The 24,935-nt window shown below is 41.8% G+C and overlaps 2 protein-coding genes across 2 annotated transcripts in view; both read right to left on the bottom strand.

Annotated features, from left to right (window-relative positions):
- Positions 1–4,056, bottom strand: part of LOC131448061 (disintegrin and metalloproteinase domain-containing protein 12-like) — a 77,266-nt gene extending 73,210 nt beyond the window's left edge. The window contains exon 1 of the mRNA XM_058620136.1: positions 3,580–4,056. Coding sequence (XP_058476119.1) covers positions 3,580–3,685 — 106 coding nt within the window. The 5' untranslated portion in view covers positions 3,686–4,056. The remainder of the gene's footprint in view (positions 1–3,579) is intronic.
- Positions 4,057–5,883: 1,827 nt separating this feature from the next.
- Positions 5,884–24,629, bottom strand: c21h10orf90 (chromosome 21 C10orf90 homolog). The gene is made up of 11 exons (XM_058621636.1): positions 23,681–24,629; positions 22,798–23,555; positions 21,272–21,335; positions 18,030–18,112; positions 15,173–16,484; positions 12,577–12,732; positions 12,130–12,251; positions 11,530–11,698; positions 10,482–10,545; positions 9,961–10,051; positions 5,884–7,765 (listed from the first exon to the last, which is right to left on the bottom strand). Exons 2-11 carry the CDS (start codon positions 23,374–23,376, stop codon positions 7,727–7,729), a joined length of 2,679 nt encoding a protein of 892 aa, XP_058477619.1. The 5' UTR covers positions 23,377–23,555; positions 23,681–24,629; the 3' UTR covers positions 5,884–7,726.
- Positions 24,630–24,935: the final 306 nt, after the last annotated feature.

Genomic DNA, 24,935 nt, shown 5'->3' with positions numbered 1-24,935 from the left:
CCAAGTCTAGCCATTTCCCTCCACCTACTGTAAACAAATATCCCCACTGCTGAGCAACTGGTTGATCAATCTGTCTTCATGCACGACCACACGTTGGCCGCCTTCTCTTACCAGCCTCCTGGGTCTTAAATATCCTGAGCAACTCATCTGGAAGATCTGTGTCCAGTCATACTGAAAAGACACTAAATGCCTCTGACTTAAGATTGGTCACATCATGATGATAATGTCTCTCCGGGGGAGAACACCGTTTGCGGAAGGAATGTTTTACCGTCGTCCAAAAATACTGTATATTCTCAGCTCACTTTTCATTTGTCTGAGCACGCAGCACGCGAGCTTCTTGCAGCAGCTTGGCTGAAGGAGTCCAGCTGCCGCGTAAATACCGGCTGACACCGAGTGTGTCGACCAATGGATGAAATCAATCACAAAAGACTTCCAGCGAGGACAGAAGCGCGGTCAAGACCAAAGCATGCCGAGTCAATGCCGGCCGACACCGAGTGTGGTGTCAACCACTGGAGCAAATCATTCACAAAAGAGCCAGGACAGAAGCATCCTCAAGACAAACAGGGAGCAGGAAATGGACAAGAGTGCAAGAGGCGGTGTCATGAAATATGTATGCAAACACGACAATCCAAGGAGATCTTTTCTTAGCAGCCAGGGAGTCTGACAGCAAAGAAAAACGTGCTCAGTCTGGACACCAAGCATAGGCTCATTAAAGGCAACACTAAGAAGTACATAGATAGTCAGCCTGGGAGTGATTATTTTTTATTATCAGTGGATCTTTTTTGTCTATTTGTCTATTTTTTGTTTTGAAAAAATTTTCAATTCTCATTTTGTCTTGTTTGAAATGGCAAAAAATCCATTAGCATATCATAAGTGTTGCTTCACATACTATTTTCAATGTAACCACATCCCCTTGAGCCGTAATTACCACAATGTCATTGTCTTTAATGGAAATACAACAAATTTAATATAATATTTAGTTATTTGCCAAGGTTGTGGCTTTTATTCCTGATTTCAAGACACCCCGTTGCTCCTGTTGCCTGTGCCGGCAGCGTATGAATGGGTTTGAAAGATGAGTGATAGATAGTGTATGAATGTGTGTGTGATTCAAAAACTGTAGTGTAAAGCAGCTTTGAGTGGTCATCAAGACGAGAAAAGCTAAATCCAGACCATTTACTTTGAGGTAGAACTGTTTGACCTCAGTAATTATTCACATCACCTTATCATTTTTAAGGTGACATCCCTACACCCAATCCCTCCGTCTATGGGTATGGGTATGGGTCCATGGGAAAAACACATCAAGGCCAACTTCTGATGATGAAGATGAACTGTTGATGAATGGATGAACTTCCTCATGCTTCAGTGCTACTTTTACATGTTTGCCCTTTCTGGTAATTAATTCCCAGGATTCCACATTTGAGTGTTAAGATTGCCAGTGTATTCAGATATAAAGGTTTCAGGCACTCGTAACGCAGCTCCTCCACCCACCACTGTTTCTATAACGATGGCCCCCTTAAGATGTGGTGTTAATATCCGTCCTCAGGGTGGACAGCCCTACATAGGACTGTTCACACCTCCAGGATGCTTGTCCTGTGGCTGTATAGGATCCAATCGGAAGTCCATCCATCATCTACCGTTTTATCCTCCACATGTGGGTCGCAGGGGGCGCTGTGCCAATCCCAGCTGACATGGGGCGAACAGCGGGGGACACCCAAACAGCCTTGACTCTCACAGCACATGCAAAGTCCCTGCAGAAAGGCCCATGTTCTGACCAGGTCGCAAACAGGTCTTCAGATCGGAAGTCTCCGTCCTTTATTCAAATACAGATTTGCGTTGTGACTGTTTCACAGAACAAAACTCGAATTTTTTTAAAGACTGTACAGATGTGTCTATACTGTCAGTATGTTTATAACAGACATGTTGGCACATTAGTCCGTCCAAAATTATACTAAATAGAATTTCTCAAAGTTGGACTAACCCACCCAGATAATGCAAATGGAACGCTGGTCATTCCCTCAAGCTGACCTGTACATGTGCCACAGTTACCACACCCAGAGAAGAAGACAGTTCACGGAAGAATAAGACAACAGTGATGAAAACATGGACTGATGAGGAGAGATGAGGATTTTATGCTCTATCAGCTTAAAGAATTGAATACTAAACCAGAGACCTGAGATACTGTATGTAAAAAGTGTACGTAGTCTTTTTGGTTTGACAAACACAGACAACTCGGTAGTAACAAATACAGTGAATCTCCACCAGGGGCGGCTCCACTGCTTGCTAAAAGAAGTTTAAATGATGTTCCCATTTAGAGGAAAATAGGCAACAAGGTGCAGCACATGAGTGGACACCAGTGTGATCATGGTATCATCCAATAGATGCCTGGTTGCAGGAGACATCTGGTGAATTTCTGCAGCAGTCACGTCCTTTAAATCTCGAGGATTCAAAACAGGAGTTCAGATTCTAATGGGTGATGTCATTACTGAACTTAGTGCCATCGGAAGGGGATCTACAGTATGTGTGGTGTCCTTGTTGAATGTGCACCCAGCAGGGCGAGGCACGCTGGCGATTGGGATGTCATGAGCCACGGCCTCAAGGCAAATAAATACAGTGAGGGATAAACAGAAGAAGAAAAAAAAACACCACAAGCATAGACACAAACACACACTGACATCACATGTGCATCACACAAGCAGCTCTTTCTCCCGTATTGCCTGGATGTCATAAACACAGCGAACATAGCAACAATAATATACAGATTTAAACAAAGCTTGCTTGACTGTAAACCGAAAGGGAGATTTTTAACTTGTGTTTGCCACTAATAAAAACCTTGAAAAACAACTGTGATTGAACAAGGAGACTTGTATGAAGTGTGCTTAGAGTGGCAGCCTGGAGTGTTCCCACTGATTACCAAAGAGAGATTCAGCATCATCAGTTACACAGCAGCTCCTCTCCTCTCCTCTCCTCTCCTCTCCTCTCCTCTCCTCTCCTCTGAGGAGCATGTTGGTGGACTGCCTGCCAGCTACAATGTAATGTTCCCCTAATGCTCATGATCACAGGCTGCAGAGTGAGAGGAAGGCGTGAACTGAGAAAGCTTGTTTACACTGGAGATGGTTCACTCTGCCCAAACATGTGTTACAGATCTGGACTTTCATAAAACTTGGTGTAACCCAAACTGTCAAGGGGGGACACACCAATGCAGAATGTGCAGAATTCTGAATAGAATAGAATAGAAGTCAAATGCACAATGACAGTTGCAGACAACTTACACGTAAAAGCTTTTTCTATTGGTTTCCAAGTTATTCTTCGTAAAACCGTGCGTCAAAGTCGTAAATCACGATTCTGTCAAATTCTGACATGCAGCAATTAAGAAAATTATGATTAACTACGTTTACATACGCGCATCTTTCACACATTATTTAAGAACAATGTTGTATTTCCCATTTGTCTGATTCGTGTCACATTCTGACGCGTAACAACTGATAAAATGATTTACTACTTTTACGCACGGATCTTTAACGCATCAGGAGACGCAGAAGTTAATCTTTGTTTCCCTTGTTCTTCTTCATCATGTCTTACCTTCAGCAGATGTGGAGATCACGCTGCCACGCGCCGACAGAGAGACAGTTAAAGCCTGAAGCGCTGTCAGAATAACAAAGTTCAGGCTCCGGCTCCTGGGGATCATGGTGTCCGGCTGAAGCGTGGACGGGACTGGCTTCTTCTTTTTTTTCACTGTTTCACTGCAGCACAGCCATCACACAGTTCACAGCCCGGCAACAGCTGATGTGTCTGAGTCCCCACCACCACCAACACCACCACCAACACCAACACACCCACCCGAAATAAAACGACTTCCTGAAATATGATCAAGTAAGTGTGCGCTTTCGGAAATCCCGGCAACAGCTGATTCAAGTCCGCGCACTTTCTCCATTCAAAGGTTTCCAAGTCACAGGGCTGGAGCAGCTGCAGCGGCAGCGCAATAAATAAGTGTGGGAGTGGGAGTGGAAGCGATGCACACTGACAGTGAGCTCTGCTTCAGTCGCCCACTGGAATGACATCGATTCCAGGGCAATTACTGGTGTGAAGTGTTGTCTTTTGAGTGGGAACCATGTGCTTGAGTGAAACGTTCCGCGAGGTCCTAAAGCCACAACACGGCACCAGCAGTGTTAAAATGCATCAGTGAAACACAAACACGTGGATTTTCCTGCAATTCTTTTCAAAATAAAGCCTTCAATCATTAATATAAGATTTAAATAAATAAATAAATGTAAATACAGTGCAGGAAGAGCCAAAGCGTCCTTCTGACTTATTTTAAGCATCCACGTATACATAAAACTAGTAAAAAAATATGTATACTATTACAAAGACCTTTAAGTTACAAAAATATAATAGATATCTAATAATATGTAATCAAATTAAGATAAAAATGAAAGTGTATGTGCGTGTGATCATAACTATTACTCACAATGATTTACACTAAACTATTTACTTTAATGAAATAAAAAAAACTAAATCACATGTATTACCCCTTTCCCCCTCTAGTATTGTGAGATAAGTGGAAAATAATATTTGGTAATATTCGTTTGTCTCCATGTAAATAGCACAGTTCACCAAAAAGTGAGTGTACTATGTGTCTATTCATGGCACCAAGTTCAAATGCCTAATGTTTCCTGGCCCCACCTTCTTTTCAAATGGAATATTTTATGTGTTTCACTGTAGGTCAGGCAAAGCAAACGCTTTCCCGTCATACAGAACCTGCAGGCAAAATGTTTTCCCGGACAAACATAGTAAGAGGCTCCACAGTCAATAATATTTTGTTCTTTCAATTACAGATTGACCTTTGTTAAAAATGACCATAAAGAAGTTCAATTAAACTCACATGTATTTGTTTTAAAATGGTTTGAAAGGTGCAGGACACTGTGTGAAGTTTAGTATTTTACTTTGAAGGCAAAGCACTAGATTTCCAGCCTCTCTTTCGTCTCCCTAGTAAAACTTGACCCAAGCAGCTTGTTATAGATACTGTAAAAGCCCACACTCAGTTTACATTTGAATAATGCAGCCACACAGCCTTAAATGCACTCAGTTCCTACTCATATACTGTATGTGGCACAAATATATGCACTCCAAACTCTGTTCCTTCACATTAATAAGTGATTTTAGTGATTTAGTTTAAAACATCATTTTCAAACAGACTCATAAACAGGTTCAGACTCAAGCTGTCGCCGTTGTGACGCATAAATGATGATAGCACACATGGACACATGCTCATGGATGCATTCAAATGCTATACGGCTCTGCTCGTGAACGCACTTGTGTGCACTCTGCACTGCACCACATGGCCGTCCACTTCAGATCTGGAATCAGTATTGCAGAAAACGGGCAGATGTCCACATACTGTACAGGCTGTGTCCCTGAAAGCTTTTTCTTTCTCCCCCACAGGAAAAAAAAAAAAAAAAAAAAAGGAAATGCATAGCACTTCAGGTCCAACACGCTCCCAGCAATGAAGGATGAAGTTTAAGTTTCAACAAAGGCGACAATTTTGTGCTGCAATGTCTTTACCTTCATCCCCAAAATGCAGGAGTCGCTCTATTTCCCCTGCATGCTGATTTCACTGAAACTCAAAAATTCAGCTCAGTGACATTTCAAAAGCTGACTTGTTGCTCTTTTTAAGAGTATGTGGGATGTTTGGAGAAATGTGATAAGGCACACAAAGTAGCAGACAGTAAAACAGAATATTTCTGTTAGTGTGCCAGGACAGGTACTGAATAATTCACCCTGATTTTATACAAGATTTATTTTATTTCACCTCTGTTATTTTCAGAGTGTAGCACAGGGAAGCTGTGTGTGTGTGTTGTGGCTGTATGGTGTGACAAAAGACACAAGTTGAATTTATAAAATACATTTAATTAGATTAAAATACAAAAAAAAGCACAGTTGAAGTAAAGAATCCACATGTGTTTTAGGTCACATTTCACAGTATAACCATTTTTGTCACAACACCAGTGGGTTTACACAGGTGTAAAGTAGAATAGTAATAGGGTTATATTCAAAAAGCAAGATAAAGGAAATATGTTTTTTAAGCAGCATTCATGTTTCGTAATTATCTGAATTTGCGTATTTCAGACATGAGGAGACCGTTATTAAACCACGGGTGCTGTTATTAATAGACTCCCACTGGATATGCACATGAAGTGAGGTTTACAGAAATAGTCGCAAGGAATCGTCTGTCTTCTCCGCGACATTCAGATGGATGAAACAGCTGGACTATGACAGGAGACGAACTTAAAGGCTAACGAGTAAAATAACAACAAAGAGTGATGAAAGGAGCATCTGCTCCGTTGCCTCTTATTCCCAAAAATAAATATTCACACGTCTCACTTCTGATTTATGGCCCGCTCCATCATGTTGTCGAGGGGGCACATTCACCGTGGATCAAAACACAAATTCTAAATCTGCGGTGGCAGACTGTAGTCCATCATGAGACAAAGGGTGGAGACAAAAGCTCCATTCAGATCTGCAGGGTCCATTAACAGGGCATTTCCAGTGAGACGGGGTCACATTCCTCCATCTTACAGCTAATATCTGGCACTGAATTATAGCAGAGCCCACTTCAGGCTTCTGTCTGCCGTATAATGCTTGTATAATGAGGACAGCTGAAAACTGTCCTGGATAATGACATATTTTGTCTTGTATTACAGCTTCACATCACATGAGATCATGAGAAGAGTGGCAGCCAAGGGCATCAGTGCTTCATGGTGCAGCGAGGAGCTACTGCCCATTCCATTGCACCAGGCATTCTGGAGAGAACGGCAATTTGCAATCAAGTAAGAAATGGGAGAAACAGGGATGAACAGTGTGCGTTGAGATGTTATCGTATAAGTGTGTTCATCAGTTGCAGTGTGATGTTTGATTACAACCAACATGGAGCGGTGAGACGTGATTTCATGCGTTCATTTTTAGGCATCTTCGTTTGTTATTGCATGCTGCAGGAAGAGCTGAGTCACCAGCATCTGTCTTGCTCAAAAAGAAATATCTATGCCAAACTTCTTTTTTTTTATGGCAGAACCCGACCCAGTTCTGCACATGAGCAGAGCGAACCGCCCCAGCAAATCACCCAACTACACCCAAAGTTTAAAAAAAGAAAAAGTACATTATTTTATGTACCCTTCAAATCATTGACTTTAGCTCTGGATACAGAAGCTAAAAGATGTTATTGCCATTTGAATATAAAAATCTTAGTATAGATATAAACCTATTGTTGTCAGGTATTTATCTGCTTACATGAGCAGGAATATGTACATCCAACCCTTTCCCCACTGTCTTTTATGAAATGAATGCATATAGGAGAGTTGTAACAAGGGAAACTATTTCAAATTCTTATTTTACTGTGGATCTGACAACACATTTATTTGGTTGCAGTCTTACAGCATTGTGAAATAAGCATCAAAACAGCAGTAATTGATGTTTTAGGTGACCTTATAGTTTTTTGAAAGATTGCCATGCTCTTATTCTCCTTAAAAACAGATGTTGAGCTCAGGAACACAAATCTGATGCTGGTACAGGAGAGAAACAAGCATGGGCTCAGGCTGAGGTATATGGCTGGAGTAACATCATGAACTGCACTTATATATTTTTTATTTTCATATCCAGCACAGTCAGAAATAAGAGTTTACTTCTTCACTGTGGGTCATGCAGTGCTACAGGCTTCACCATCTTCATCTGTCGTTCAGTTGTTGCCCCTTTGGAGAATCTGATCCAACAGTTTCTGCCGCATGAAAAGAAAACACTCTGATTACGAAAACACTCAGGACTGTGTGGTGTGTGCAGATTTTTCAGGTCTAATCCACACACAAAGACCAGTAGCTGCTGCACTGTCACCCAGACTGTTTGGGTTCCCAGCTCCATTGCTGGATCCTCTGGCAGAGCAAATCACAGGGAACTGTGTTATCTGCCACAGCAGCAGTGTAGGTGGAGCAGCTGTGTGTGGACAGCCGCTCGGTCTGCAGTTCGTCTGAATGGTGGCACTGCACTGTAGCTCGCTCTGCCACTGAGGGGCCTATTGTTCCACGGGGGACACATGCCTTATACTCCCAGCACAATGAGACTGTTCACTGTTTCTGTACAGACAGGGCGTGGGGTGGGGGGAGAGTGAATGTGGGCGACCACACTTCTCTGGAAAATAAAACTCTGGGCTGAGGAGGTAAGTAATTATTGCCCATTGGAAAAATAAACTCCAACGGTCTCTTCACTTAATGAAAATGACGTGATGAAGTGTATTTTTTAAGGCTGACTTTTGTCCTCAAAGTGCCAGGAGAACTGCGAGGTACGTAGCAAAAATTGGGCAGCGGTGACCTCTAGTGGAATAAAAACCACATTGCTCTGGCAGCAGAGATGAACTCCAAGAACACATCAACAGCTTGAATATTCATGATCTACTGCTTTATCCCCTACATGAGGGGGCGTGAGGAGCTGGAGACAATCCCAGCTGACATAGGATGAAAGGGAGGGCACACGCTGACCAGGTCACAGTCCATTACAGCGATGAAACAACCATTCACGCTCACATTCACACCAATTTAGAGTGTTTGATTAACCTCTGCGTGTTTCTGGACAGTGGGAAGAAACACGAGTATCAGGAGAAAACCCACGCACACACGGGCAGAACATCAAAGCTCCATGTAGACAGGCCCTTGTTTGGATAGGGTCTCGGACCCAGGTCTTTTAGCTGCAAGGCAACAGTGTGAGCCACTTTTCCTCCATGTGTCCCCAGCTGGAATATTCAATAAAACATAACCCATCAACTCATTTTTTCACTGTTGTAGCTTTAATGTTTTATAAGTGAAATGCAGCAATGTAAATATTGACATTTTGTTATTTTAAGTAATAAGAATACTTTTTTATACCATTATTATTATTATTATTATTATCATTATTATTATTATCAGAATGACCTCTCTTAAAAGATGGTATTTATATATTAAATATTAAAAACAAAGAGGAACAAGGGTCTTTCTGCATGGAGCTTGCATGTTCTCCCTGTGTGTGTTGGGGGGGTTTTCTACGGGTTCTCCGGTTTCCTCCCACAGACCAAAAACATGCAATATGGGTATTAGGTAAATTGGACGTAGGTGTGAGTGTGAGAGTGGATGGTTGTTTGTCTCTATGTGTCCCTGTGATGCACTGACGACCTGTCCATCTTTGACCCCACCTATCGCCTTATGTCAGCTGAGATTGGCACAGCTCCCCCCACGACCCTCATGTGGAGGATAAAGTGGTAGAAAATGGATGGATGGATCTTGACTGTACCTGTTTAATTTAAATTCTGCTTCATCAAATCTGATGTACAGATAAAGACCCTCATTAATTCATAATAATCAAGAGTCTTTGTTCACTATCGTTTTCTCTTATGAAGCTTATACAAGTCCATCCTGTCCTCTCCTGCAGAAGAAACACAGACGCAATCCATTCACAGCGCAGTTCTCGTATTTAAATGTAATTTAGGTTCAGTCGAATGTGTCTGACTTTATAGCAATCTCTGTAATTAACCAGCGCAGATGTACTACATCATTTACTGTCATTACGTTTAACAGCTGCACAACTGTGGAGTGAGAACAAGACATTATTACTGAGCCCTTTTAGTGTTGGTCATTATTGCAAAAAGGGGTTTCACTCTTTGCAGAGTTTAAGTAATCCTGTAGGATAAAAAAAAAGAAAAATGTGTGATTACTTACTCAGTCGCTCTTGGGTCATAGACACAATTCTATTTATCCCGTTGTCACAGTAAAGTAGCAAGCTGTTGCTTTATTCCTTTTTTTTTTATGTGTTCGGTGAATCACCATATTTATTTCACTTCAGGGGCTGCACCATTCAGTCAAAGTAAAAATAATCTATACACAAACCCCTTAAAAATCTGCTTGGCTGGGGCTTCACTGGTGTACATTAAACACAAAAAGGAATTACCTTTTTGAAAAGTTCAACTCTCTGTCTGTTGCTCAAACACACCTCCCTGTTCCTCTCTCCATCTTTCTTCCTCCTCGCCTCGGCAAGTTTCCTGTAAGAAACAGTTTGTGCGTTTAAATGAGTTGCTGTTGAAGTGAAATGCAAAAATGATTAGAAGCAATTGCCAAAAAACTATATTTTTGACAGTATTGAACAAAACTGAATGTAATGTATTTTCTCCTTTTTGAACACAGTCCATGCACCGCTTCCTATATATCATCTACTGTATGCAAATAAGTCCATATATTCCTGGATCTTCCAAGAGGGAAGTAAACAAATGCAGCAGAGAAAAAATAATTATACTGCAAAAGTATTGGCAAAGAAAAAAAAAAGAGCAGCATATTTTTGTGTGGAGATGTCATTGACGCCGGCTGTTCAAGCCTCCTTGTGTGAAAACGATTCAGGAGATTCAAGGATTAATCTGCCCACAAAAAAGAAAGCATCCGACAGCGCGCCGTGATAGAGATTGAGATGAAACGTACCGCTTGGATCCGAGATACATCTCTTTCCCCGTAAAGCCTCTATCTCCAGGTCTGACAAGGTTATCTGGACTCACAAGAGCATGTATGTGAGAGGGAGAAGGAAGAAAAACACACACACACACATTACTGATTGAGTTGAAGGCTCAAAGGCACCGCAGCACATCTTATTACTGGTGTTTGAAGACAGAAAAAGAAAAAAGCAACTTATTACACTCCCATTATTTATTATCTTATTTCATATCATTTAAATGAAAAAGGCCAACCTTCTTCTCTCCTTGCACAACAAGACATTTTATAATTAAGTATAATTTAATTAATAAATGTCATCATTTTGTATTGCCATCATGCAGGAAATGACACATTTTTACAGCTAAGGGGGCGTCATCAGATTAATGTGCCCTCATAGAGTCATTTTTGTTGTTGTTTGTTGTCTGTGATCCAGGTTGTCATTGAACCACTTGTGTGTATTCTTCTGTTACAGCCACTAGAGGGCAGGACGACAGCCACACAATCTGTGCCACATCTACATTGTCTGTGGTGAGGCTCGACTCTCTCTCTCAGACAGAACACTGCATCAACACTTTAATGACATTTGAAGGTCACGGAAATGTTTCCAGTGAAATCAAGTGCTGGAAAAATGCGTTATTCTACCGAAGAGCACTTTTATTTTCTATGCAATAAGGTCATTTGTTTCTTATTCTTACCTCAAGTGCTTTTTCTTGCATATTGTCTCAAATGTGCCGGTCGTCCTTTTCAAGGAATTCTTTACTTAGTGAGATTTATTTATTTATTTATTTACCTTTTTCAGTGCAGTCTCAGTAAATGAATTCTTGTGCTTAATAGAAGTACAGAATTTGAATGTGATGTTTGCCTGTCATGGGGAAGCATCCTGTCAGCAGTTTGGGACATTTGATTGACAGCCACACTGTTGCTCTCTGCCACATCTGTCTGTGTGATTGACCAAGTGGCAAATAGTCGCTGCAGCTGCACAGGCACTATGGGATGTACAGTGAGAGAGACGGGGTGAGGGCAGCTGCTGGTACAGTACCGTTCAGAGAGGAAGGCTGGACGCGGTGGGCTCTTTGCTTAAGAACAGCTCTGGTCTGAGGAGCCACAGAACACGCCTTCTCTCGTCTTTCCTGCACTCTCCTTTCCAACTCCTGCACTCTGCCTTGGGATCGATGGATGAAGTTTGGTTTGGACTTTTGCAAGGCTTCCTAAAAAAAAAGAAGAAAAATCTAAAAACATGCTGCTTATATACACAAATTATTTAAGCCTATGTGACTAGATAATTAACCACAAGTGGAGCTCCAAACATTCTCCAAATCCATACAAATGAGTTCATTTTTATAGTAATTTTGCAGTTTTTTACTGTAATTTTTGAGAAATTTAACAAAAAAAGGGGAAAATAAAATAGTTTTGTTGTTTTTTCCCCTCAAATCTTTATTTTTTTTTAGGTCTATGGACCAAACAGTCTAAAAATAACACAAACTATTTAAATTTAACTTTTAGAGTAATGTAACATTGAACCAGTTCAACTGAAAACAGTCTTGAGCAGAATTGGTGTTAAACTGACACTTTTAGAGTCACTATGATCCTACAAAAATGTACTGTGTAAATATTTTATAATTATTGCCTCTGAACTCACCTGTAGGGAAACCATCTCAGGTGAAGTTTCAGGCTCAGGACTCAGCGGAACAAATGCAGCATGAGGCGTACTGTGGTGCCTGACAGGGACTTGATCAAGTTGTGTCTTACGCATATCTGTCACTACCAAGGCAGAGAAAATCACATTGTCTGTGTTTCATTTACACCTGGCTTGACATCACATGCCCGACTGCGACGCTCAGTCGCTCAATAGCCCCCCCGGACCTGTTGTGACATATTACTTCTTGGTATGAATCAAATAGGCACAGTATGCAAGAGCTGAGGAATTTCACTGCATCAGTATCGATCCAATCGAGGATATAGCTCTGAAAACAAAGTGTTGAGCTTGCAGCGTTCTCAGCTAATTGTTACCAAGATCAATGATTTACAACATGAAAACAAAAAAATTCAGATTAAGTATGAAGGGGAAAGAGAGAAGTAATAATACCAGTATTTCCCTGGAGTGGTGGCGCGGTGGAGTCCTTTGCAGAATTGCCATTTGATGTTTTCTTTTTACTGAGTTGTCTTTGGAGCTTGATATTTGCGATGACTGCAGCCGCGTTGAGTGCGAGCACCTGCTCTGGAGACTGATGTGAGTTGGGATCTGAAACAATAAAAAGGTGCTTTGATGTAACTGTGACACACCGGGCTGTTACTGACTCGACATTTGGCTTCTGATGAACTCGCCATAAGGTTTTTAACACTGTTGCGTAACATCCTGCCACGTGTGGAGGCTGACCGTGTCAGACATTGAGTTTAAATGACATTGCCCCAGGTCTCGCTAATTAATTGATGACACTCTTAATGAATGTGATTAAAAGAATAATTAATAATTTCACATGGAGGAGAGACATCGTGAATAAAGAGGCACAGCCACACAGCGTGTTAATTATTTGCTCCAATATTCACCAAATGACTGTTTTGAACTATTTCACATTTTCAAACAATCTTGTGGGAATGTTGTAGTGACATACATCAGTTCAGAAATATGAGGAATTGAGGAAGTGTCTGCCAACAGACTTAGAGCAAAAACAGATAAATAGGACAGTCAGGCTTTTCATGGCTTTGCATCTTACATATTTGATTATTTAGTGATACAGCACTGGATGTTTTTTTTCCAGTTCTGTAAAAAACAAAAACACCATTAACCCAGAAAAGCTGGCAAATGGTGACGTTTTGCCTGACAACATTCAGTGAGCTGAAAAATGTACACCTTGATAACAATAAAGACTTAAATGAATCTCTTCATTCAATCCCCCAGAAGCACATAACAAAAACAAAGAGGCAAGTTTATTCACCAAAATGCTGAGCTTAATTCCCTTTATCATTCACTCAGTCAAACATCCCTCAAAGCAAAGTTTCCATAAAGTAAAAAACAAAAAAAAACATATAAGACACATACACATGTGCAGGCTAAAACTGTATCTAACACATCTTAATACTTTATTTTCACCACGTTTAGCAGCGTGTGATTTCTCTGCCTCCCTCGTGCCTCCATATGAGACAGGAATAGACTTTGCATACAAAGACGTATGTCGGGAAAATGAGAGAAGGTGAAAATGAGAAAGTGTCTGTAGGTGTTGGGGGGGGGGGGGGGGGGGGGGCTCTGCATCCTGGGCAGGTTATTCAACATCAGCAAACATCTCTGGTATTAGCACTTGCAGCTGCTGGTGAAGGAATTTGATTTCAATACGTTGTAATAATGACTAATAACCAGTATGTGTTCATGCACAGGACGGCTGTTCAATCAGTCTACTGCCCTTGTCCCAGTATTCAAGCACTAATAGGGAATTGATTTATTGAATAATATGTGTGTCCCCCTCCTTCCCACTAGGGGGCAGAGTACCATTCAAAGTCTTTTACCATCCATTAGCTTAAAAATATCCACATTTTAAAACTGTACCAGCCTGATGTTTTTGTCCTGGTTGTCTCATTGTGTGCTATTAGCCAGAAATGGAAACATGCACTGAGCACTCTGGTCTAAATGTATACATGCAGAAGTAGCTTGTCTCCTAATCTCCTAATTGCATTATTTGTGTGCGTTAGTGCCTTTGCAGCAAAAAGAACCAGGTTCGAGACCCGGTCTTAACAAGGGCCTTTCTGCAAGGAGTTTGCATGTTCTCCCCGTGTGTGTGTGGGTTTTCTCCAGGTTCTCCGGCTTCCTCCCACAGTCCAAAAACATGCAATATGGGGATTAGGTAAACTGGACACTCTAAATTGACCGTAGGTGTGAGTGTTGCCCTGTGATGGACTGGCGACCCGTCCAGAGTGTGACCCCGCCTATCTCCAGGACATGATCAAAACCTACACCCCAGCCCGCCCACTTCGCTCTGCATCGGCAAACCGGCTCGCTCCCCCCTCACTGAGAGGATCGCAGAGGCATTTACAGAACTCGAGACTGTTCACTGTCCTCGCTCCCAAATGGTGGAACGAGCTCCCCATCGACATCCGGACAGCAGAAAGCCTCCACATCTTCCACCGCCGACTAAAAACACATTTCTTCCGACTCTACCTCGACTAAGACGATAACGACGACGACAAAAAAAAAAAAAAATATTTATCGCACTTATGACTAGCACTTCATAGTTTGATTTACTTGAAGCTCTTACTTATTTCTAGCTCTTATTTGTACCCAAATGTTTAAATGCACTTATTGTAAGTCGCTTTGGATAAAAGCGTCTGCTAAATGACATGTAATGTAATGTAATGTAATCTCCCAATGTCAGCTGAGATGGCACCAGTGCCCCCCCGGATGGATGGATGGATGTGTTAGTCCAACTATGAAAAACATTTTTCAAAGTCTGGTTCTGGTGGAAGACAGTAATTTGCTTTTTTGTGAATGTCATGTAAACATACTGAGTCAGGCAGTGGAGTGACAAACAACATCAAACCAGAATGTGGCAGTGTGAGAAGTAACGTCAAGTTCGAGCACAGAAATGGCACTAAAGACGGAGTATAATTAGACAACACAGTGCTTTGACAATGGAGACCAGAGACAAAGGGAGCCTGTGTACTGACTGTCAGAGTAGGAAAGAAGAACCTACCCGGAGCCTGGATGAGAGTCAGAGACGTAGACGCCCTCCTTGTCAAATCCTCTGGTGCAGGCAGTCGTTCCCCCTTGTCTCTGTTTGGCTTAAGTGTGTGTGCCACTTGCTGACCTGCTCCTTTTACCGCTGTTCCAGGGCTGATGGAGTTCATAGGGTTGATGTTGGGCTCTTGTGGGAGCCCCAAGCTCCATTTCCTGGCAGGCTGGTGTGTCACATTCTCCTTGCTCGGCTCAGTGTGTCCAAACAGATTGCCATAGCAGCTCAGTGGCCTGGGCGGCCTGTCCGATCTATGTCCAACAGCATTTGGAGAAACCTCAGAGGGAGCGGGTGCTGCTGTGGCAGGGGGGTTGCTAACAAAAAGACTCAGTGTGGATCTGTGTAGACTTCCACCGTCTTTCCCTGGATGTGTGGTTGATGTGTTTGATGCTACACAAGGATCTGTCCTCTTTGTGGAATCCAAATTGTGATATATAGGTGCTGCAATGGGTTGAGAATGGTTTTCCCTACTCCATGTGTCGTTGTCTTTGAACCCTCCCTCTGTGTAGCTGTGTCTGTACTCTGGGTGTCTCATCCTGGACCCTACATTAGCTGGACTGTAGCTCTCCCTGTGCTCCGTCACTTTGATGATGGTAGCCTTTCTCCTGTGGACAACCGTGTCCAAGTGGTTGCCAGCTGTTGGTGGGCCTACTCTTTGTGTGCTCGGTACAGGGCTGGACATCACCCTTTGCTCTGTCACTTTTACTATAGTGGCCTTCCTCTGCATTGTGACATGCCTGGAGGTTTGATCCATGGACTGCTGAGTTAGGAGGGGAGAAGGAGGTCTACTGGACTGAGAGAGGGGACTGTGGGTGTTTGAGCCGGGCAGACTTGCTGATCTGCTCACTTTCCTGGAGGAGATGGTGATGGAGGAGAAGCTGGCTTTGTTCTGAGGAATGAGTGTTGTCACAGCAGAGTTTGTTTGTATTTGCACTGGAGCTGTTGCCTTTATGGGCTGGATTCTGCTTGTCCTATGCAAAGAAGTATTGGACCTGTGTGCCTCTGTGCTGTTTGTGCCTTGCAGCAGAGTGTGTGGTCGGCAGGGCTCTGTATATTTTGTTCCATGCAGAGGAGTACACTTGAGGGGCTCTACGCTGGTGGTTTTCATCTGAGGAGACTTCCTGTTAGGGTCTGGGTTCCCTGTGGGGAGCTCAATGGACCGGCTGCATCCAGGGAAAGCTGATTCCCTGACACTATTCCAGCCTCTCCTCAGAGCTTGCCAGCAAACAGGTCTGCTACCTTCCTGAGCAGGAAAGTGTTGTTTCTCTGACACCTATAGCAGGCGAATAAAACAAAATCTGTGAGATAAAGATCCTTAATTATGCATGAAAACCTAATCCTGCCCTCCTCTTGTAGCTAATGCCTCGTGCTAAATTGTTTGTCATTAATCAACACGGTAAAGCAGATGCACATTCATCTCGCCTGTTTGTTGTCGCACATACAGAAAAACAGAGCGTTACCTCGCTTAATGCGATATTGACAACATGACATGCTTTAACGCTGAATTTCAGCAGCAGGTCAGCTGTCTTTCTGCAGGGCTTTGCTGTTTGTTCTTTAGTCAGATGACTCAACCCATGCTTGACACAGTGAATGCCCCAGTAGCAATGGAAGAAGCAGCAGGCAAGACTAGCACACTGCGTGACTGATCCCTCACAGAATAACAATGACACTCTATACCGAGTAAAAAGCAAAAAGCAAAGATTCTGCTCCTTAGGCTTGAGAATTGTGGTGGTGTTTACAGAGAAACACTGACATGTCCCTGTCATAATTGCCAGCAGGTTTTCTTTTTTTCCCTGACATGACCGCCAAGATACCTCGTTTATCAAAGACGCACGCCAATCAATTATTTGTGACCACAGAATGTGATCGAGTGGTGCATGCATTCAAGAATTCAAGAACTGATGAGCACATTCTGAACATTCTTTTAAAAGTTATTTGTGAGTGAAAACAAAAAATAAATCCAAAGCTATAAAGAAACAAAATCGCATTTATGTCTCACAGATACATTCTGTGGTAAATTGGCGTCTCGATCAAACATATACACCGATCTACAGACGGGGAAAAATGATCTTTTCTCAATTACGCCATAATGGCAGCAGTTAGACGGCGGATATTAAGCCTGTGGCAAACAGATTTTTGTTTGCTATCTGCACCAAAATGGCTCATTTTGCATTGCTCTGGGCACAGGCTGCACTGGGCAGGGGAAACATTTTAAAGAGCACATAAGCACAGACATCTGTGATGATCCATAAAGCAGCGATGTCTCTGCTGTCAGCCAGTTGTGTTTGAGTTAATCAAGTCATTTCTTTTTATTTCACTGGCTGCTTTTCATTCCATCTGGACTCTATCTCTATATTTAACTTGCCATATTTGTCTTTGACGTAATTGCCACTTTATCTATATTACATATATGTGTGTATATATACTGTGTGAAACTTAAGTTCTGCAATCTGAAAAATGTAATTCCTTGGCCCACTGTGTTTCCATACATTTATATCCTCCCCTGTGTGACTTGTAATAGCCACAATTATTTATCGGCATTAATTCAACTCTCTTTTCAGAACAATTATGCAAATCTGAATATGTAGGCATTCAACAGCAAACAAAATGTACCTAAATTAAGTGCTGGTGAAAAACAACAATTGACCAATACTGAATGTATGAAAGTTTAAAATGTAAGACGCAGTTTCACAATAGTACCCAGGCGTACACCATGCACCCATAATATCAATCACACTATTGTATTTTTTTAATGATAGCTATTGATTTACCCTGAGCTTGATATTAAAAAAAAAACATGAAAACAATCATAAGTTACCTGGGCAGCGACTTGATCATTTGTCTGCGAAGTCTTCACAGCTAAAGTGCTTGAATTGGTGTGACTTCCCTCAACCTCACCACCTGTGCATGAAGGCAAAACAAACCGTTCATTGTGACATTCATCACAAGACGTGCTCTTTGTCTCTCTCTCTCCCCTTCTCCTGCACGGACACGCATGTGTGCACACACACACAAACACACACACATGAAAGACAGGTCTCCCTGTGACTGTGTGACTATGTTGACACTGTCAATAACAGACATTGGCAGGGGAAAGTGAATCTAAGACCCCAGATATAGAGCCACTCTCTGGCCTTCTCGGGAGACGGAGCAGCTTCTCTGGCCTGCCTCTGAGCCCTGAATGATACTCTGTTGCCACCCCGGCTGCCTGTCTGGCTGCATTTCCACCTGCTGTAGTTACCATGACGACAGGGTCTCGTTTTGGGATAAGTCTTGAATAATGTGCAGGATAATCCATGGTGCTTTTTTCGTTTAAAGTGACAAAAAAAAAAGAAAGAAAGAGATGAAGTGAAAATTGCACCACTCTACAAATGTGATTACATATGGAAAACACAAGCCCTCTTGACACTTTGTTCCACCTGCTGTCATCACTGTGTGTCTCATCTCTTTCACTCTCTTTAAAGCAAATTGAGGGAGACATGAAAGCCCTTCTTTTATTACTGTCTGAGGAAAAAAAATATATAATTACTTTCCCTCTGTAACAACAGTTGACCTTAATATAAAAAGAGCAAGGCCATGTGGCAAACGCCTACTCAAGTCCCCACCCTCCCAATTATATCCCCATCCTCTAGGGTTTTATCTAAAACCTGAGATGGAATTGTCCAGAAGGTCATGAGAGCATGAGATCCATTTATATTATGATTTGCAGATTGGCATATGGGGCCATTTTTTATGTTTGTTAAATGCCACTTTTATGGAGAGAGAGAGAGAGCACTAAAACCTTTCGTTTCATAAAGACTCAGTTCATGTGGCAAAAAGGAGGAAAAAGAGGAATGAAATGGCATTTGGGAGAGGAGTGGGTCGGTGGGTGTAACGCTTGTCAGTTTTGGTTGGACTTTGTGATGGTTTCATTTGGTTTCACGTATGCAACTGTGAACTCGCGGCGGAGAAAAAGCGACGAGCATCAGTCCTGCACAGATTTTGGTTTCCTGTTGACTTCATTTCTCCTTCAGCTCATTAGGGAGTTCAGCTGTGGCCGATTTGTTTACGTGCACCTGCACTGTGCATTATTCACTGTGAGGTGGCTGAGGAAATGAATATTTATCACCAGTTTGACTAACAAGCAAGAGATTAATAATAGATAGCGTGTGTCGAATACAAAAAAGTTCCCCTCAGTTAGTCAATGGTGTGTCACGTGTGATGGTTGAAGAAACAACCTTATTATACAGTAAAGTGCTCAAAATGATTTGTTAAAAACAGTCTAGGCCAATTTACCAAAGGTGTGGGCCACAGCCTCCTGGTTCGTGGTGAAGGTATTTTAATTGGTCTGTGAAAGGTCATTCTGTATTATTATTAACTCAAAACAACCTCGGAATTTTAGCAATAATTTTTTTAAGTAATCTGGAATAAGTAATTAAACAAAGATACATATTATTATTATTATTTTCATTATGTTCTGGGTTAATTGCCATCAAAAGGTGATAAGGGAATCTGTGTGCATTAAGAAGACTTGGCACTGACGATTGTGGTGGTGGTGGTGGGCCATATGGAGATAATAAATAAATAACTAAATAATTGTAAAACATAATAAATACATATTTATTTTCATTTATTGCCCAAGCAGTGTAGCTTCAACCTAAGTGCACAGGCTGTTAATATTAGTTTGGGCTCTTTAAACACCTACACTTAGCAAAGTTCCTCGCTGTCATGGATGGATCACTTTGATATCTGCAAACTGCCAGAGCCTTACCACGATAATCTATGCATAAACAAGGACATGGCTGAAAGATTAAACCTCACATCACATATCACAGTGTTGGGCTGCTGTGTTCACACATTAACAAGGCTCCTTCTCCAATCAGTCTGCATCTTTCCCTATCTCTCAGCCTCCCGCTTTCCTCCCCTCACTTTCTCTTTCTTGTCAGCATTTCTGTCCTAATGGCGCCTCTTTCCTTTGCCCTGCAACCTTGCCAGAAACACCATGGTACAACACTCAGGATCAGTTGTTCTTGAAATGTACTTTGTTTTTCGGGAGGGAAGTTGTTTTAAGTGATCATCCAGTAGGTTCAGTGTGGAGGACAGGACAACACTGTGGTAACGAGCTGATCAGAGGCAGGTAAACCATGTGTGGCAAGTCAGCCCTGCAGTAAACTCTTGTTTTCCCTCTCACTGACCTGGGCCCCGCAGTTACCCCACGGCCATGTTGTTGTAGCACTGATGAGGCACTTTTATCCTCAGTAGAAACTAAACCTGTATGTTATTCAGGACTTTTTGTTTGTTTGTTTTTGGCACAGGAGTAACGCAGTGGTTCTCAAACTTTTATATACCAAGTGCCACATGAGAAAATACTGAGCTCTCAAAGTATCACCATTATTGCCAACGTTAACCTGTAGAACACAGAGCATTTTGGCTGCTTTTGGTTGCTTTTTCCACTATGTTTAAACAGTACAGTATATACAGAGGCTATAAGAATGTGAAATGTGTCTTTTATCCTTTTTTTCAGCACAACTATAGGCAATCTGATGGGGAAAAAAAACAACAATATAAACACACCTGAGCAAAAAGTACTTAAAATGTTTAAAATAGGATTGAATTTGTGAAATTTGGAAATACGTCAAATGAGTTCACTTGGCTTGTTTTTATTAAGAAAAACAAAAGAAAAATGCTATATTTTGTGACTGTGTTCTGCACAATTATTGCTACTTTATATCACTGCTAAAAATGCGATATAAAATGAATCATAACTTTGACTCAACAACAAGAAGGCTGAATTTGAGGCCTATAAACACACACTCTGATCACATGCTGGTATATACAGTAGAACAGTATTTCAGATTTTTCCTCCAAGTACCACCAGAGAAAGCTTGCGTACCGCTGTTGGTACAAGTACCACACTTTGAGAACCATGGCTTTAAGGTATAATTCTTACATAATGATCGGACTTGCATAATAGTGCATTTGTTAAGAGCCTTTTTTCCAAAGGGGATTTTTACAGCTGAAAAAAACTCAGCCTGGTCAACATGAAACTAGAAATGGACCACATTGCACTTCAGTACGTACCCTGCACCGTGGCTGTGACTCTATTCTGCAGAAATGTCGGAGTGATGGATTGTTTTAGTTTCACCTGTAAAAGAAAAAAAAGGCCTGTTATTATAAGGTGGGATTTCAAAGAAACATTCTTCTTTTTGTCAATTGCCCCTAATTTGAAAAAAAGCGTTTTACTCAATATAAAAATCTCTCAAACATTTAACATAACAGGTTGACATTTTGTGGAAAGGCTTTCTCACCTTCTTGCCAAGAGTTAGATAAGGATCGATATTACTGAGGTAAATATAAAGCGCTAACAGCACTGCCAGTAACTTAGCTTCTGAAACAGAGAGCGATAGCCTGGCTTGGTTTCTATCCATTAAGTTTGTTAAGTTATAACGTGAGCAGAAGCTCATTCTGTACCACAGTGATATTAAACTCTCACATGTCTACTCATTCAATCTTTCTTTTAATCATAATCTCTCAGAACAAGAAGCCACATTGTAAATTAAAGTTTGGCTCAAGGTACTGAAGTTAAGTCAAAACAGATCCCAGTGCGTTCACTTTCCTTTAGACTCAAAATGAGAAGGGATGTGCTCGTGTGCATCAGTTCACTTAACTCTCCAGCACAGCACAGCACAGCTCAGCACAGCACAGCTCAGCACAGCAGCATATCGATTCTGAAGTCATATTATCAGTTCATTGGGTTACGCTCCCATTGAGTTTTCTTTCTACATTTACTTGCATGCTCTCAAGGCACAGCGCTCAATCTCTGAGCCGCCACAGCTCCAGAAGAGTCGTAAAGCTTTGGACAATGTGTGGAGCTCCTGCAGAGTAAGCTGTTTTAAAGGATGCCAGAGCTCTGCTTTCTCCCTTGGTAACAGAGGCTGGACTTACAAATGGCTCTCAGTGGCACTATGCATTTTTTACTCTGCCTTACCTGGCACTATATATGCACCATCACCTGCATTACAGAGCACTTTATTACAGACTTGCAGTGCTTACGCTGTCCAATAAGACCTGGAGGATGTCGGTGCCAAGTTAAATAAGCCCCATTGTCTTTGCATGGGTCTGTTTTAAAAGGGTGAGGCCCCATAGAGCAGACATTATAGATGTTTTTGTTAGATAACATTCTTTGTAGAATATTGCATATTGCACAGACTGACCACAGGTGTTTCAACCACCTGCCCCTTTGCCCAGATAGGGGGCGCCCTTTTAAAAAAACACTGTAGCATCAATTTCCAATTAAAAGTATACAATAATGCCCCCAAAAATTATGTTTGTGACAGCAGTAAATGTATATGTAATGTTGTAGAAATTGAAAGAACCCATTAATTAATGAATGGTTATTGAAATAAATGTGGGGAAAAAGTTATATTTGTCACTGTATTTTTAATAATGATGAGTGGGGGCCCTCTCTTCACTTGAACTCCTGTCCTTTGAAATGTGTTCGCACACCACTGCAAAAGCTTGTTTTGCTTGTAAAGGACATAGTTACGTCTGTATTCATTTCCAATCTTTAAATGTATAGACTTTAAAGAAACAATGGTCAGCATTACCTGGCCAACAGACTGGTCCAAATTCAGCTCTGCTGCCGTCATCACTTTTCTTTGGATTGGTAGCCACCTAGTTTTGACTGGAGTAAGACAGCTGACTTGGGTGTGCTCCTTCCTGGCGGTCTGTATGATATGAACTCTCTCACAGCTTCCTCGGCGCTCTGAAGAAGAAGAAACACCGGTTACGAGTGAATCCTGGCTGCCGAAAGAGCTCCCACAAAGGCTTGGAGTCCCATTTGAAGATGAACCCCTTCTGCAGGGTGGAATCCCCTGATGTCTCCAGGTACGTCCTGTTTGCTCGTTGTCCAGTGTTGTCATGGATGCTGAGCGAGCAGTGACCCCTGGCACGTGGTCAGGAGCTGGTGCTCCGAGAGGGTCGCCCCGCATCACCTGTAGATGCTTCAGCCATTTGTCCAACTGGCCTGCTTCAGTGGCACTCTGCGGCCGACGTGTGCGTGGGGGGCCAGGAACATGGGGCACAAGCTCGCCCTCTGATATCAAGCTCTCCCAGCAGGACTCATCTCCTGATCTCCTCCTGCCTGGAGCTTTTTGTAGGTGGGCAGCTGGCCTACGGAAAGTCATCCCTGTGGAGCTCAGATGACTACTCGCAGCTCTCGAGTTTCAGCGCAGAATTAAAGCCCTTTACAGTAGAGGTATTATTGAGAATCCCCTGGCTCAACGGGACTTCTTATCATGAGGCATGCCAGAAATGCACTTTATGGAATTAGTAGAAAATGTTGGAGGTCATCTTTGCTTCAGATCTGTTTGTGGAAAGTAGAGTAAAAAAAAAAACATAATTGATATGAAAATACATTTTTAGACCATAACAGTATCATTTCTTGCCTTCATTACTTTACTCCACACAGGCACTGTCATTATTACTCACCAGATAGTGAGAAACCATCCTTTCATACTTGCTCCAGCTCTCCTCCGTCCTGAGTGCTGAGGAAGCAAACACTCTCTGTCTTGATATAAACTAGGTGCTAGTGAGTACTGTCTCCAGTCAGGCATGTAGCAATGTGAAGGATGCTTTGGCTAACAAAGGAGTTACTGAGGACAAGGGTTGAACCATCCATTATGGGGAGGGCGAAAGGAAGAGACAGTAGGGGTTGGGCGGAAAACAAACACTTGTTGATGCAATTATTGACATAACAACATAATGAATATTTAATTTTTTAAGTATCGAATATTTAAAATCTTAGGCACAACATGCAATACCTGAAAGAGAATTTAAAACTTTTGACATTCAGGGATCATGGCAAATGATAGAGCATCACTAATGAGCCCATTATCCATGATATTCCATGACTCACTCCCTTGTCTACCCTTCTTTGTCGAATCTGCCTTTTCTGCTCCTCCTTGTGATCTTGTGGCTGCTCTCTGGTTTTCTATTCAAGCCATGTGACTTAAGCAAGTCTGACATTGGGCTATAAAATGGGACAGTGTCCTCTTAAATAAGTCACTGTGAAGCACATGATGTCCCAAAGCATGAGCAAAGGGTATTTATAAGACAGAAGAATTTGCTTTAAGCTGGGGGCAAACTTCTGCATCACATTTCATAAAAAATTGAATGAAAATCTGAAAACTATACAACTTCTTTCAAAAGAAAAGAACTGGCAGTTGCTTTAATGCTTATTGAATTTCAGTGGATTAACAGTCCCCAGATGTCTTTCAAAGCAACTTCTTTGCCACTCACAGGAATAACGTTTTGTGAATATCTTTGAAAGACATAAGATATAAGACAGAGATGTCATAAATATCCATTGCTGTGACCTGTTTTGAGATAGATTGTCAAGTTGAGATGGGATGCAGAATATGCAGTGATGTAAAGCATCTTTTTGGCTACTTGGCCTGGAAGATATCATTAAAAACAAATAAAGATTCAAAATAGGTAGCTGCTTGTAATTAGATGGAAATCAGTGTTGCCCTCTGCTGGCAGTAGTCCAATATGACAAGTGGAGAAAGATGGCAAAGGAGGGCATGGGGTCAACATATATACAGTATACATATATATGTATATATACATTTATATATCGTGCTGAACAAATTGATTAGACCATCACCCAATGCCACAGCTGCCCAAAATTAACAGCATTTGTATTTATCAAAATCATTTTTGTTCATCATTTGTGTAGAATCTC

The sequence above is a fragment of the Solea solea genome, chromosome 21 (genome assembly GCF_958295425.1).
Source record: "Solea solea chromosome 21, fSolSol10.1, whole genome shotgun sequence".
Taxonomy (NCBI): Eukaryota; Metazoa; Chordata; class Actinopteri; order Pleuronectiformes; family Soleidae; genus Solea; species Solea solea.
The sequence above is the reverse complement of the archived record's forward strand: the minus strand, read 5'-3'. Positions and strand labels throughout refer to the sequence as shown.